Genomic DNA, 17146 nt, shown 5'->3' with positions numbered 1-17146 from the left:
CCGAGACTGTTGACGGTGCAGAAATTGGAGGGAAGCTTATCGATAAATTGGCATACGCAGATGACATCGAAAAATTCAACAGTCAAGAGCATCTACTCCAAGCTGACACCGACAAACTAGTATCGGCAACCGAGGGCTTTGGGATGGTCGTTAACACAGCCAAAACCAAGGTTATGCGGGTGTCTAGAGACCCTGCTTCAAGAAACGTGCAGCTAACAATAAAAGGAGAGCCAGTAGAAAATGTTGACTCCTTCGTCTACCTAGGGAGCCTCCTAACTTCTGATAACGACTGCTCTAAATCGATCAAACGAATACTTGGCCCGGCAGGCGCCAGCTTCAGAACCTCTTGCCAATCTGGAAAAACAAGACTCTATCAACTTCTCTGAAGGTGCGACTCTCCAACTCTCTCATAATCCCAATTGCTTTATACTCAAGCGAAACTTGGTCAATAAAGTCTGATGATGAGCAAAGAATCTCCTTATTTGAAACTAAATGCCTTAGACGCATTGCAGGGATTACCTACATTGACCGAGTCTCAAATGAAGACCTTCGAAAACTACTCCGTTGTCCCCGCACCATCATGGACCGGGTCAGAAGCCAGTAGCTCCACTGGCTTGGCCATATCAAGCGAATGTCGACCAACCAGCTTCCAAAAATCACATTCGAAGGACGGGTTCACGGCACGCGCCCTAGAGGCCGACCTCGTAAGAGATGGTCCGACAAATTCCCGACCTAAAATCTCCCCCAGCTACTTCGTCTAGTGCCAGATAGATCGAACTACCGTCGCCACATTCATCATTTGCTCAGAAGAGAAAAAGCCCCAATACAGCCACAAAGGCCGGACAGGACTTCAGTCAGTCAGTCTTAACTCAAAATGTTTAAAAATTGGATTTAATCCTTGCAGTGTTACTTTAATCGTTCTGCTTTTTTATTCTTCTCGGTGATTTTGGAGTTTTCCAGTGAACTTTTATCATTTTCATATTATTTGGATTTTTCATTTTACAAAATGATTCTGAACTTTTGTGCTTTCAAAATTTAAAACTTAAGCTGAAATGGTGCCACAGAAAAAAAAAATGATGATGAAAAGCAATGCCTGTGATTCAGATATTCCATGTGACACCTTCTTACCTGATCACTTTCTTATCTTATCTAATCAAATGAAGTAAAACTAGCTTAGATATAAATGAATAAAAAAAAAAAACAAGAATGATCTTCCTCAGTTATAACACCTATTTCAGTGTTTAGAGGTTAATTATGACCCCACAGCTTTTCAGCTTAAGTTACTAGGATGTTTTGGAAACAAAAATCAAAAGAATAACTCGTTAGAAGTAACAATAGAGTCATTTATTCAATAGATACTTATTTCTCTATTCGATACAGTATAGTACATATTAAAATTGTGTTACGAAAGCTAAATATTTATAAAATAAATATGGAAATTACAATATAAACAAATATAGCAAATTTATTATAACAGACAAAAAATATTATAGAATTATATACACTTTTCACATACTGGAACTACTTGTTAAGCTTACAGTGGCAGCGGTTTGGGTATATTGTCTTCGCTTCGAACGGTAGACTAGGAAGGCAGTCAATACAAGAGCTATTATTATAACGAGTACAAGAAGCCCGACTAGAATCCAAATTGTTTTACTATTGAAACTGTTTTCTAGCGTATAGGCACTTACAATGTCTTGGATCTCAGGGAGGACACCATTCCAAAAACCAAACTCCTGTAATAAAAGAAAAGAATGAAAACCAAACAAAATTGCGTGAAAGCGAGTTTAGACTTCATGCCCCTTAAATCCAAAAATTTCTGTTTTCAAACAACAGTTAACCAATACAGTAATAAAAACACAATTAAATGGAACACAGTATACATAGCAACAGAAAAGAAAATGTCCAGCAACTCAACTAAAACAAATCAGACGGAGTACACTTTAAGCAACTACAACTACTATTACAAATAACTCACTGCAGCACCAAACCGCCTGAGGCCAACACAGCTACGCACGCTCCTCCTCCAACCTAATCTATTTAAAGCCTCTACTTTAAGCAACGAACACGCAAAAATCATGTTTTAGATCAAGCAAACTTCTAAATATATTCTGCCTTTCAACAGTGGTAAGAGGATCAGTAACTCCATATGTTGCTGTTACTTTAGAATTTCTGGTCAAGGGTGAGAGAATAAGTGGGTACTTACAATACTTATAAGAAAAAGAAAGCAGGGCTCTTTTATCTTCCTCAGATATAATGGCCAATACGGGTATAAGGGCTGAATATGATGGATAACAAAAACACTACAGAGGCGTGTAAATAAAAACGACTAAACAGTAATGTACTGACAACAAGAAGACCGTAACTACGGTGTTCCATGCCTGCAAAATACTGAACAAGAGACAAACAAGTCAAACTGAGATTCAATATAATCGTAGGGCCGTATAAGCAATAGTACTAGAAGTGATACAAACTTTGATTGCCAAGCCGAACACAAATGGTAGAGGGCCCTTTGAAAATGTGGTTCACATAAAAGTATTTTACTTTTACTCTCATAATAAAAGAATAATGCTATAATATACGCATGAAAGTCTATGAAAATAATCCTCAACTCTGGAAAACGATCTGCTGGGACTCAAGAATTATCAACATTAACTAGTTGCGTAATAATTTCTATTGCATGGAACACATAATTCTGTAATATAACCTACTGCGGCTCAAAACTATTATTATTATGCAAAGGAGGGGAGCTGATAGCTTCATGCCCAAAGCATTCATATACAGAAATCAATACTGCAGACCTATTAGTCGGAGTATATGACAGGGGAAATCGTATTTTTAACTTACGTTACAGAGCTCTAAGATTTGTGACACTAGACCTAGATCGACTGCCATGCCGAGCACTTAAAGGGAGCTGGCCATCTCTGACGGAATCCAAAGCTCTCTTAGCATCATGCGTGGCCGATGTAAGCTTTTCACGCAACAGGTGTGCAAGGAGACAATAGAAGAGTTCTCTTATTATTTCTAATTTAAAACCAAACTGATCATCAAAAGTAGAACACAAACTCTATAAATATTTACTTAGAAGCAGCTTCATTAAGTTACGCAGTACCGATATAACAATAATAGGGTGCTTGTGTTACATTGTTCTGGCTCTTTAGTTTTTCTAGGACTGGGATAATTAGATCTATTCCAAAAATACCAAGAACTAATCAGAACAAAAATGACTTCAGAAAGAAAAAGAAAATGCTCAATGAGGTGGCACTACCAAAAAACAAATTCATACTTTAGATTTAATGTACACCTCTTGAACATTTTTTCTCTTGCTTAGTTATAGCTTCTTAAACCATAGACATTGATACTAAGGAAGATACAACACCGTCCGAGCGAACAAGTGCAGAATTGAGCTCTGATTCATGATGCAGCTGGAGTGTTAGGTACAGTAGCGAAACCTCAGACTCATAATAGGAGACAAACTCACTCTTACTTGAGGGCTTAGCCTCACAGAAACACAAAAATTTCTTACTCTTTTTTATTCTCCGTGCTGAAATTGGGTTCGAATGAACTAATTCGCCATTTCAATGAATTATGTTAGTGCGATTTTTAGCCTAACACTTGGAAAAGGATGTTATGCAATCAGACTTTGTTCAAACAGTTCGGGGTAACGGACTGTAAAACGGAATATTGATACCAATAGCTACATCAAAAGAATCGCATTATAATGCTGATTTCAAATATAAAACTTTCATCATATTTTGTTTTACCCATCAAAAGGTAAGAGCCTGAGAAAATTTGCCTTATTTTAGAACATAGGAGGAAACATCCACTGAAAGTCATAGAATCTTAACGAAAATCACATCGTCACATTCAGCATATCATAGAACCCTAGTGTAGAAGTTTCAAGCTCCTATCTACAAAAATGTGGAATTTTGTATTTTTTGCCAGAAGGCATATCACGGATGCGTGTTTATTTGTTTTTTTTTATTTGTTGTTTTTTTTTTCCAGGGATGATCGTATTAACCCAGTAGTCCTAGAATGTGGCGAGAGTACTTATTCTAACGGAAATGAAAAGTTCTAGTGCCCTTTTTAAGTGACCAAAAACATTGGAGGTCACCTAGGCCCCCTTCCACGCTAATTACTTTACCAAAGTCACCGGATCAAAATTCTGAGATAGCCATTTTATTCAACATAGTCGAAAAACCTTATAACTATGTCTTTGGGGACGACTTACTCCCCCACAGCCCCCGTGGGAGGGGCTACAAGTTACAAACTTTGACTAGTGCTTACATACAGTAATGGATATTGGAAAGTGAACAGACGTTTTCGGGGGATTTTTTGGTTGGAGAGGGGTTGAGAAGAGGGAGATATGCAGGGGGAAATTTTCATGGAGGAATTTGTCTTGGGCGAAGAAAATTTCCTTGAAGGGAGCGCAGGATTTTCTAGCAAAATTAATAATAAAAAAGTTTTTTCAACTGAAAGTAAGGAGCAGCATTAAAAATTAAAACAAACAGATATTATTACGCATATGAGGAGTTCACCTCCTCTTAATACCTCACTCTTTACGCTAAAGTATTTTTAGTAATTTCAAATATTTATTCTACAGCCTTTGTGATTCAGGGGGTCACTCTTAAGGAATTACGACAAAATTTAAGCTTTAGTGTAAAGAACGAGGCACTGACAAGGGGGTGAGCCCCCTCATATACATAATAAAAACATGCGAATACAGAAGTTCGTTACGTAAGCTAATTCGTAAGTTACGTATGTCTTTTACAGGTAAAAACGTTCGTTAAAAAATTAAAAGTTCTAGTTGCCTTTTTAAGTAATCAAACTCATTCGATCGAAACTATGAGGAAGCCATTTAGCCAAAACAATAGATATCCAAATTTGGTTTTAATTATTCATATGCGGAGAGCCAAAATCAAAACATGCATTGATTCAAAAACGTTTAGAAATTAAATAAAGAAAACACGTTTTTTTAACTGAAAGTAAGGAGCAACATTAAAACTTAAAACGAACAGAAATTACTTCGTACTTGAAAGGGGCTGCTCCCTCCTTAACACCCCACTCTTTACGCTAAAGTTTTTTACTGTTTTAAAAATTAGGGTTGAGAGAAAGAGTAAAACTTTAGCGTGAAGAATGGGGTGTTGGTCTACGCTGGCATGACAAAAAAACAGGAGTTCACAATTCGTTAACGGGAGTCCACAAGAATTCATCTGGTTTAGATAGTAAAGAACTAAAATGTTTGCTTGATTTGACCTATCAATGTAGACAGAAAATTTTTAAGAAGCTCAGTGACTGTTACTTGTAAAAACAGTAACCGTAATTCACTGTGTCATCCACCAACGACTCTTAGTAGCAAAAAATTTGAGTGATGGATTACACCAACCTATTCAATTTGTATTTAATGCAGTCAACAAAATAAAAAACAATGCATTGAATACGCTTTTGTTTATACAATTATGCGATGAAAATGATGAACACTTTCAAAAATTATCCTTATATGCTGAAGCAAGCTGGTTGGCGAAAGACGTATGCTTTAATAGATTTTACTAAATTTTTTAATCAGTCTTAGAGTTTCTGGAGAATAAAGATCCAGTTTTAAAAGAATCTTAAAGCGGATATCACGTATTTTAAGGATTTGTTCAAAAATGTAATGACAATCTTTGTTCAAAAAGGATTTTTGTTACTTTGCACTCTTTCAGTTTCCGTCTTTATGGATTACATAAAAAAACTAGTTTTTCTAACTGAAAGTAAGGAGAAGTTGGACTCTTTGCCACAATTCTACTTTTTAAAACAATTAAAAGCTTTAGCGTAAAGAGCGAGGGATTGCGGAGGGGACAACCCATTTCATATACGCAGTAATTTCTGTTCGTTTTAAGTTTTAATGTCGCTCCTTACTTTCAGTTAGAAAAACTAGTTTTTTTATGTAATTTCTGAAAGTTTTTGAATTAATGCATGTTTGATTTTGGCTCTCCACACATAAATTATTAAAATTAAATTTACATTTTAATTCCTTTTTTGGCTAAATGGCTTTCTCTTAGTTGTGATCAGACGATTTTGAGAAATAAGGGATGGGGAAGGAGGCCTAGTTGCCATGTAATTTTTCGGTTACTCAAAAAGGCAACTATAATTCTTTTATTAGTAAAAAATATACGTAACTTAAGAATTAACTTACGTAACAAACTTTTATATTCTTAAATTTTTATTATGTATATGAGGGGGTTTGTACCCTCGTTAATACCTCGCTCTTTACACTAAATCGTAAGTTTTGTGCCGATTCTTTAAAAATGACCCCTGAATCAGAAAGGCCGTAGAATAAATAGTTGAAATTACTAAAAATAGGCCTACTATAGCATAAAGAGCGAGGTATTTATCTCCTCCTGAATACCTCGCTCTTTATGCTAAAGTATTTTTAGAACCCCTCATATGCGTAATAATCTCTGTTCGTTTTAAGTTTCAATGCTACTCCTTGCTTTCAATGGAAAAAACTTTTCTATGTTTATTTTTTTATTGTTTTTTTTTTATAGTAATTTTAGAAAATCCTGCGCCCTTTTCATTGAATTTCTGTTCCCCCATGACATATTTCTCCAGGGAAAGATCCTCCCACATAGCCCCCTCTCCTCAGCCCCACCCCCACAACCAAAAAAATCCCCTGAAAACGACTGTACACTTCCCAATAACCATTATTATATGTAAACACTAATCGAAGTTTGTAACTTGCAGCCCCTCCCCCAGGGACTGTGGGGGAGTAGGTCATTCCCAAAGACATAGTTATTATGGTTTTTGACTATGCGGAACAAAATGGCTATCTCAAAATTTTGATCTGTTGACTTTGGAGAAAAAATTAGCGTGGGAGGGGGCCTAGGTGCCCTCCAATGTTTTTGGTCACTTAAAAAGGGCACTAGAACTTTTTATTTCCGTTAGAATGAGCCCTCTTGCAACATTCTAGGATCACTTGGTCGAGACGACGACCCCTGGGGAAAAGAAAAAAAAAACAAACAAACAAATAAACACGCACCCGTGATTTGTCTTCTGGCAAAAAATACGAAATTCCACATTTTTGTAGATAGGAGTTTGAAAATTTTGCTATAGGGTTCTCTGATACGCCGAATGCGATGGTGTGACTTTCGTTAATATTGCGTGACTTTTAGGGGGTGTTTTCCCCTATTTTCTAAAATAAGACAAATTTTCTCAGACTCGTAACTTTTGATGACAAAGACCAAATTTGATGAAACTTATATATTTAAAATCAGCATGAAAATCCGATTCTTTTGATGTATATTTGAGCATCAAAATTCTATTATTTAGAGTTTCGTTTACTATTGAGCCGGGTCGCTCCTTACTACAGTTCGTTACCACGAACTGTTTGAAAGAAAATAATTCGGTATTTCGGGGCTTCTGACATTATTACTCCTTTGCGGAAGTTAGGCTCAAAATTTGAAAAGGATCATATTTTTTCTCTGGGCCCCTTCCACCTCTTAGTTCGTTTATTTTCCCGTTAGTTTTCACCTGTTTTCGCTTTATAGTTGTGTTATCTCTTAGCAGTTCTTTCGTTAGTTGAGTTATGGTTGTGGTATATATGTTTTATCGCTCGTATAGTTGTGTTATTTTCAAATTATACTCCATAATAGAGAGGCTCCGAACACCCAGCATTGTATATTAAGCTCTGAATTTGACGTTTTTTTCTAACGTGACCAGATTCGTTCTGCGCCCTGCGCCCTTTTCATTGAATTTTTCTTCCCCCATGACATATTTCTCCAAGGAAAGATCCTCCCACATAGCCCCCTCCCCTCAACCCTACCCCCAAAACCAAAAAAATCCCCCTGAAAACGTCTGTACACTTCCCAATAACCATTATTATATGTAAACACTGGTCGAAGTTTGTAACTTGCAGCCCCTCCCTCAGGGACTCTGGGGGAGTAAGTCATCCCCAAAGACATAGTTATCATGATTTTCGACTATGCTGAATAAAATGGCTATCTCAAAATTTTGATCCGTTGACTTTGGGAAAAAATAAGCGTGGGAGGGGGCCTAGATGCCTTCCAATTTTTTGGTCACTTAAAAATGGCACTAGAACTTTTCATTTCCGTTAGAATGAGCCCTCTTGCGACATTTTAGGACCACTCGGTCAATACGATGACCCCTGGAAAAAAAACAAAAAAAAAAACAAATAAACACGCACCCGTGATTTGTCTTGTGGCAAAAAATACAAAATTCCACATTTTTGTAGATAGGAGCTTGAAACTTCTACAGTAGGGTTCTCTGATACGCTGAATCTGATGGTGTCATTTTCGTTAAGATCCTACGACTTTTAGGGGGTTTTTCCCCCTATTTTCCTAAATAAGGCAAATTTTCTCAGGCTCGTAACTTTTGATGGGTAAGACTAAATTTGATGAAACTTATATATTTAAAATCAGCATTAAAATGCGATTCTTTTGATGTAGCTATTGATATCAAAATTCAATTTTTTAGAGTTTTGGTTACTATTGAGCCGGATCGCTCCTTACTACAGTTCGTTACCACGAACTGTTTGATTGATTACTTTAAATGTCATGCTTGAGTAGAAAAAGATTTAGTTTACTTGGGAGTGATTCTAAGAAACTACACGCTATTGGAAAGGGGTAATTAATAGAGATTTGGATGTTGGTGAACTGCATTAAGATTGTGCTGATTTGCAATATAAAGTCTTGCATGATTAGAGTTCAAATAGATGTGAAAATGAATTTTCTATTTTTATTTAAATTTTCAGGGACTTGGAAGTTCTTTCGATATTTTCAGTAAATTGTGTCTTCAGGCAGCGCCTCATGTACTAGCTTTAACAGCGACTTGGTTGCATAATCATAATTCTTCGTTGTTGAAAATTGCTAATTATAAGCTATATCTTAAGAAATAGAGAACACCGTCAGCATGGAGGTTTAACTATTTATGTACGAAATTATTTTCAAGTTAAGATAAGGGATGATATTAGAATAAGCCCTGAAATGGTATCCGAAATTATGGTGTTAGAATTACAACATTATAATTTCAAATACTTTATTGCTGTTGTACATCGTGTAATATCGACGAGTTTGGCCGACTCTTAGATGAGAAACTGGATAAGTTACCAATTTCTACTAGGCCTTGTTTTATTTGTGGTGATTTTATTTTAGATTTGAGAATAGTAACTAGTAATCACAAGTCCGTGATTATCTAAACACTATGCTAGGTTATGGGCTCAAGCCGACTATTAATATATGTACTAGGCTGACAAATGACTCAGCAACCTTGACTGATAATATTTTTTTAAATACGGGATACAATGCTGCAAATGTTATTGTGAATGACACTTCAGACCATTTTGGCATAATAGTATCAGAATCTTTTCTTTGAAGAAAAAACGGGCATTAGAGCGTTCTGAAGTTTTGAAAAGGGGTTTGGAGCATATTAATGTAAGAAAGTTAAATAATAAGCTAGGAGATATACATTTTGATTTTCTAGATCATAATGATATGAATATAAATGATAAATTTACAAGTTGGTATTTAATTGTTAAGAATGTGATATTCGAGCGCACTCAAACTAAGAAGAGAAAAAGTCATTATAATACGCCAAAGAAGCCCTGGATTACGAAAAGAATTTTGGTTTCCTTTGCAACGAGATGTGCATTATATGGGAAATCAATGTCAAGTAATGATGTTAGTCATATAAATATTTATAAAGCATATAGTAACAAGTTGAACAGCTTGCTCCGTAAAGCTGAGGTAGATTTTCTGAGCCCTCGCAAGACTCGGAAATTTGTAAAATCTTTGATTAATCCAATTAGTCATGATGATACTTCTATTTTTGATGATGATGAGAATATTCATCAATAAGGGCCGTGAGTTTTCACGCCCCTCATTACAGTCGTTTGTAGAAACTTCTATATTATTATTTAATATAAAAAAGATCATCTGTATTGTGCTTTTGCCAGAATTTCCTTTAGTTAGCAAGCATCATTATGTGAGAGATTATTGAACAAAACTTATTAAATTGAATCATAATTGAAAAGATGAATAACACAAATAAACAAATCTCAGAAGCTAGAAGCTAAGGAGCCAACTGTAATCGTGCAAATAACAATTATAAAAATATACCGTTTTTCGGAAGTCAGAACCAAGAGAAGAAGGCCTAGCAGTGATATTGAAGAATACAATGGAGTTGGTTGTTGTATATGGAAGCCAAAATTGGTTGGCAGGGCCTTCCTCTGGACCATAATTTGATTTACCAGTGGGAGACCTAAAAGTCACATTTTTAAAAGTCAATTACAAAGTTACCAAAATAACAGATTTGTTTGAATGAAACATGTGGTAACCGTCGTTCAGCTTTCGGAGGCGGGTGAGTTGAATTCCAGAGCCACCTATAAGACGGTTAAGTTGCGGCTAAGTGCAACGAAATAAATCTTTCAAACACAAAGTAAATTAAAATTACTCACTTGTAACCAAATGAAAAGAGTGTACTGACAACAGAAAGTAACTGAACTTGATAATTTAGTATAGTTAGTGGCAATATTTAGTTAAAACACTGGGAGGGGGTAGGGGCGAAATTGGAGCCAAATTTTCCAAGTCAAGTGAAAAAGACAGTGAAAAATAAGTCATGTAGTGGCATAAAAGCAAATTTAATCTAAAGAAAACTGATCACTTTCAGTGGATTCTTTAATTATGTAGGCAAAAGTTAGCTATGAAAAGATTTCTGAAGACGCTTAATTTAAGCTGCAGCCCCCCCCCCCCCATCCAACTGAAACTAAGGTGGCAAACTGGCAGAATGAAGCAATTGAATAATGCAATTACAATCTACACATAAATAATGATTTTTAAATTCACAAATACAAATTTTCCTAATTTTCAATAATATTAATAAACCGTTCAACTGTAATATCATAATACTAATGTAGTTGGGTTGTTACCTGATACGCAAGACCGTCTTTATGCTTTTAATAGAAAAATCGTTTCTCGTTTATCGTTGTTTAAAGCACCTGTTAGCTTCACTCAATTACACTATGTTTTTGACTTCATAGCGTTCTCAATCAACGTTACGATTTTCTTTTTTTCTTCTAATGTTCAATTGTCAATGGTCTCTAGCTTTGTATCAGTAAAAAATAAAAATTAGAAATAAACCTAAGTAAGAGCCAGTGTCTAAGATAGGCGTTTTTTTTGTTCCATACAAGATTAATCTTTCATCGGGAAACAGATTTCTAAACTCCTCTCATCATGCCATCTATCCGGATTGGCTATCAAGTCTCGAACAAACATGGTGAAAGGTAGTAATTTTGTAGTTAAGACTTTTGGGATCCATTTTAATCTGACTTCTACGGTGAAAGGGGCTCCCTAAATTCTTGACATAGAGATATCTACCTGAATTGCTTATTATATTGCCCAAAATTGGTATGAAGCAAATAACTTATCGATTATGTAATTGTTAACGGAAGATTAGAAGGATCGACATAAGAAACTAATATATATAGGAGTGCGTATTATTGATGTTAAAAATAAAGATCATAAGCTATTAGTGTCTAGGGTTAATCTAAAGCTGCATTTGCAAAGAATAACTTCCTTCCGGAGAGTTATGACGTTAGCAAACTCCAAAATGAGAGTCTGAGAGAAACCTTCCAGGAACAGTTGGATATCAAACAAAGGGAAAAAAACTCTAAAATGTAGAAGGTGAGTGGAATAATTTTAGAAAAACAGTTTGTGAAGTAACGGGTCGTGTCTTAAGGAGGAAATTTAGAAACACAGCAAGGAATATAAGTGAAAATGCATTAAGTTTAATAAAGAAGAAGAGTGGCTTATACGGAAAGTATTTGGGTAATAGATTATATGAAATAGAAGGATTATAAGGAAATTGGAGAAAGCCTTAAAATGTGAATTGAGAAAGTGTGAATTGGAGGCCATGGATAAAATTGCTGAAGCTCCAGAAGATATAGCCAGACTGCATAGTAGTAAAACATTGTGCTGGCATGTTAAACAACTGAAAGGGAATTGTCAATCTGGACTTGTCCTCAATCTTTTTTTCTTGAAAGCTACGGGGTATTTTACGAACTTACTGAAAACTTCTCTAGTTCGTTTCATAAATCCCATACTGTGGATCAATTTGTATTATTTACTTTAGCGATTCCAAGCTAGAAACCGTTGGTCGTAAAGAAAAAAAAACTAAAAGTATAGTGTTGATCCAGAACACTTTGAAGCCTAAACCGAAGAACATGTGATTTTTTTCTATCTGCTGTCAGAATTGAAAAAAATATGCCAATGGCAAAACCGCGGAAGAAAACACTTGAATTTCGACCAAACATATTTTCTTCATTATTACTCCCTTTTTTTAATTAGCCTGACTGTTTATTGTTTATTTAAACCTGAATCGAGCACTGATGATATGGGTAAAACTAGCAGGTTCCATTGGCTTGTTTGCAATTCTCCCTTTTGATTCTTAATCAGGCAAATAGATGGCAGCAAAAGAATAAAATGTTTTTAAATGATTTTACTAAAATCTATTGTAATATTTGCAGTAAAAATATAGGAACTGCATTAGACCAGCTTTTGGAAGATAGAGTCTTGGAGCTAGATTACCTGATCCACACCGATATCCCAATGGGGAGAAAAGGGATGATTGAATTGCCGTATAAGACCTTTATGCTCAAAACGGCGAATCCCAGTCTCCTACTCCCCTTCCCCTACAAATGAAAGCCTGACAATGAAAGCCTCAGAAATGAGTTGCATGTAAATCCAGCATAAAGGAAAAATAATTATAATTCTAAAATTAGATTATACACGTTTCAGCCCCAAAATCTTTTTCATGGCTCAACGGAGTACTAAAAAGTATCTGTTGCGATCTCACGGAATAAGAGAATATCTGCAATGTCAAAAATGAGAATCATCATAGAAAGGCTAATACTTTGAATAGCAGAAGAAAAATTAAAAAAAAATTGCTAGACCAATAAACATGCTTCAACGAGCAGATAAACTTGGATATTGAGCATATATAAACTTGAGCAGATATTTTGCCAGTTATTCTGGAAATACAGCCAAAAATGAACACTGTCAAACTTCTCATGTAATCGATCTTTAATAGAAACGAAAGCTTTTCAGTGGCAACCAAAGGTGGAAAAGCTGGGAAATAGTTTGGGAAATAGTTAAATTTTATTTAGAAAAAGGGTAAAATAGGCCTTAAAAATGACTCAATCCTGATAAGGACTAAATTATCACATTCAACTTAAATAATAAGCCTGTAGCAGAAAATTTAAGCTTTATCTTCAACATGAGAAACTTGGTAATTTTTCCCGAGCAGGATAGTCAAATAAGCCTTTTTGTCTTTTCCAAATCAAGACTGACCATATCAAGCATTTATTTTAATCGTATTGAATAAGTGCTCTCAGAATATGGAAGAGTGTTCTTTGAGCAGATATTTGAAGCATTTTTTATAACTCAAAGGATTTAGCCACGGTAAATCATCAGTTTCAAATTCTTTTTCTATCCGCTTGAATCAAGATAGTATCAAGCGAAAATTCTGAGATAGCTGTTCCGAGAGAGCTTGAATAAATTCGAAATTTATCTATACTGGTATCATACCAGCACACTGTCACACCTTATGCTGACGCACGGTCCTGCATTATTCTTAAAATTTTGAGCAACTCTCTGCATTATGAAATGAACTAGAGAAGTTTTCAGTAAGTTCATAAACATAGCTTAGATACCAATACAGTTATGAAAACTCGATTTATTTTTGGGACACAGTGCACGGTAGCGATGCTAGGAGCCGGAAGGAAACTGCCAGCACAGCTTAGATACCAATATTGGTATCTAAGCTGTGTATGCAACAAAACAAAATTGCGTTCCCACCTATGGTGTTGCAGTACGATATACGTGTCGGAGCGCAGGCTCGGAGGAGGCGTCAAGCTCAGAGATCTGTACCAAAAGCTTCTCGTGGGCAAGATAGAAGTTTTCATAACTGTATTGGTATCTAAGCTGTGTTCATAAAATACATCTGCACACGATTGGCAACTTATATCAATATATAAAGTGCGAAGTGCGTTATTGAATATTGAAGGAATTTATACAGAGCCCTGGTTCACCACGCGCTGTACAGAAATAAGACTTGTCATACCATCACGAGAACAAATTCAGACTATGTATTAGGTACCATTTCCAGAGACACGCATAAACGGTAAAAAATTTTATTTGTAATTCTTCGATAATGAGAGTAAAGAATTGGTTGTATTAGCCTTAAAGACTAGAATTTTCATTCAAATATTTTAATAGCCAGTTTTAATGTTGCTCTTTACTAGCAAAGTAACTGGCTGATATCACTACTGCAAATACGTTACAAGACCACACTGGCTATACACGACGTTCAACGAAAAACTGGGAAAAAATTGAAAATGATTAAGGTGATTTTTAACCATTGGAGAATCCTTGATCTGGTTTCTTAGTTATTTTCTATGCTCTTCATTAGTTTTTTTTTTCAAACATCACTGCCGCAGAGCATTATAGTGAATAAGCGAGCTCAGGGGCATATTTTCACAATAAACTGCTATTTATGCGGTTAAAATGGAGCCATTACCTGGTAAGCAGCAACCACTGAAATAAGCCTCTACGCGACCTTTTCATAGGATTAATGCCCACGTGATAAAGACTTTGGAAGACAGCGTGCGCATGGGAAATATTAATACATACTTGACAAAATCTTTATGTTGACCCAGTAGCTTTGTCTATTGTAGAGACTGAGCTGTACGAGTCCAACACAATGCTAGTAGTAATTTAAGTGTCAAAATACAGCAGAATATCAGTCAGTAACAATTCAAAGCCTGGAGAACCTCCTACGTCAATAGGCTATGACTGACCTGAGAAATTTCGCAATTTGATACGTAGAAAGCGTTGCTTGACAGTTTTAGATGTAGCTGATTAATTTCGGACCGGTATGAGATCATGCCATCAAATATCATGTGATAAAAACATTGTGTCTTTGCAATATTTGGGATTCAATTGCTAAAGGAAAATTAGAAAAAGAATAGTGTACATTTGAGCCAAGAACAGATTTTCACTCTCATTGATAACAGAACTTTCTTAGGAATATCTTAAGAATTCTCAAACTTAAACCCCGGTGAAAGGATGTTGTTCCTAGATCATATATGAGATTCAGCAAAATGTGAAAAGCAACGTACACATCATCATTGAAATTTTGCTCCAGGAAGTTTCCAAAAGATGAAAGAAATGTTGGGAAAGATGCATTACAAGAAGAGGGGAATGGTTTATGGTGGGAGAGGGGGAGGGATTAGAACTTAAAATTTATGAGCAAGAAAAATCCCATGACCCTCCATTAAATGTCACATAACAGGGCGGATCAATATAAATTGCTAAGGTGCTAAAGGTACCCAAATGCACACCATTTTGAGAAGGCGTATTTCTCATTTTTCATCCAATACTATCATAGACACTAGAAGGAAAAAATGAGCTATCAAATCTACATTCGAAGGAACTTTCAACCAATGTCCTATCATAAAGCGACCAATCTCTGAAACGGATTGCCTTTAGGAATTAATATAAGTGTACCTGATATGGGGATAATATCTTCAATCACTTACAGGGAAAAAGTATTTATTCTAAAAGCTTACCCAAAGGTTGCAAAGTTTGCCCACATCTTGGTCATTTGTGCAGATATATACATGTCTGCGGCTGAGTATTCAAAGCCGAGACCAGGTATTTTGAACAGGTAAAGTAGATCATCTGCATGGCCAACTCCTGAAATTATATAGGATTAATTGCTTTTATTTTGAGAATTTTCCAAATTTTCAGGTACAAACCCTTACCATACCCTTCAATGGTGTTTGTATAAGGGTACTGTATCATTCCTGATCTGCCTGTTCTACCCCAGTGAATTGGCTAGAATAGAAAACCTTTTAGAGCATTATGTTTGTCATTGGCAGATGTGATGGAAAGTTTTTGAGCATAGAAAGGTATATTTCCTCTTTATGAGAATTTAATTAAGAACGACAACCAAATTTTAATATTTAAATATACCATGATTAGCCCCAATCCCTCAATAATAAATATCCAGCGTGAGAACAACCTAACAGGAGCAATTTTGTAATTTTGTAGATCTACAAAATTAGAGATATGTTTTCGATAAATAAATTTATACGGTATACCTTAGCTTATCTTAAGACGAGACACAGGCTATTCATCCCAACTGGGCACCAGGGAGCTGTTGGACCAGGTTTTACCAAATTGATCTGTCCTCTATCTGCGGCTGAATGAGTTGAAGCCACTACTTGTCCCACATATAGCCACATTCCCAGAAACTGCATATTCCTTCGATATCCTTTTTCAAGACGTTCTACCATAACTTGATCTGACCTCTCGGTCTTTTCTTTCAGGAGGAGGGAGGCACTACCGTAAGAACTTGGTGTGTTGAGACCTCCTCTTGGTGTCACGCTATATGGCCGTGTCACTTGAGACGTCTTTTCTTGATCATTCTTAACATTGCAAGTTTTTGTCCACACATCTTCATGAGCTTGTTACTACTGATTCACTCCGATCGTCTGATCTGAATAGCTCTTAGGCATTTTCGATTCAGAACTTCTAGTTGTTGTTCTTCCTCTGACTTTTGTGGCCAGGTCTCACAGGTGTATAGGAGTATAGAGCGTAGGCACGTTGAGCATATTCTTAGTTTTGTTTTGAGCTCAATTTCTCGTTTCAAACAAGGGGATTCGATGCTTAACCCTTAGCATCCATAAGTGCTCTCAGATATTTGAACCCTATGACTCTTTCAATAGGATCTCTATCAGAATGTATAAATAAGTAGGTATCATTCTCAGTTGCTATACATTTAGTTTTCAGGATGCTGGTTGCAAGATCTGTAATATCTGCAATAGCCACAATTCTTTTTGTTATTTCTTTCACTTTTTGTCCTGAGTAGGTGAGAGAGCCATCGTCAATATATTCGAGATCAGCAACGCTTTCTTCGGCTGTAAATACCATGCCATCTTTTTTGTTCAAAGAATTCTTCATAATCCAATCTACTATAACGTTGAAAAGAATTGGGGACGCTGGACAGCATTGGCGAACACCATAATTTATTTCAAAGACGGTATAGATAGGGTTACACGGTATAGACATATGATAGGGCACCCCAATCAAAT

The 17146-nt window shown here is 35.9% G+C and overlaps 1 protein-coding gene across 2 annotated transcripts in view; it reads right to left on the bottom strand.

The window, feature by feature from the left end:
* Window positions 1-1447: 1447 nt before the first annotated feature.
* The window catches only part of LOC136039351 (fatty acyl-CoA hydrolase precursor, medium chain-like), a 141876-nt gene continuing 126177 nt past the window's right edge, over window positions 1448-17146 (bottom strand). The window contains exons 9-11 of one of the 2 annotated variants that reach the window (XM_065723011.1): window positions 15620-15746; window positions 10113-10254; window positions 1448-1736 (exon numbers count right to left, since the gene is read on the bottom strand). In XM_065723011.1, the coding sequence (XP_065579083.1) occupies window positions 1509-1736; window positions 10113-10254; window positions 15620-15746 (497 nt within the window). In that variant the 3' untranslated portion in view covers window positions 1448-1508. The remainder of the gene's footprint in view (window positions 1737-10112; window positions 10255-15619; window positions 15747-17146) is intronic. The other variant, XM_065723012.1, reaches the window with a different exon arrangement.

This window comes from Artemia franciscana, chromosome 19, assembly GCF_032884065.1.
Source record: "Artemia franciscana chromosome 19, ASM3288406v1, whole genome shotgun sequence".
NCBI classification, from domain to species: domain Eukaryota; kingdom Metazoa; phylum Arthropoda; class Branchiopoda; order Anostraca; family Artemiidae; genus Artemia; species Artemia franciscana.
This window is presented reverse-complemented; position numbering and strand designations above follow the sequence as displayed.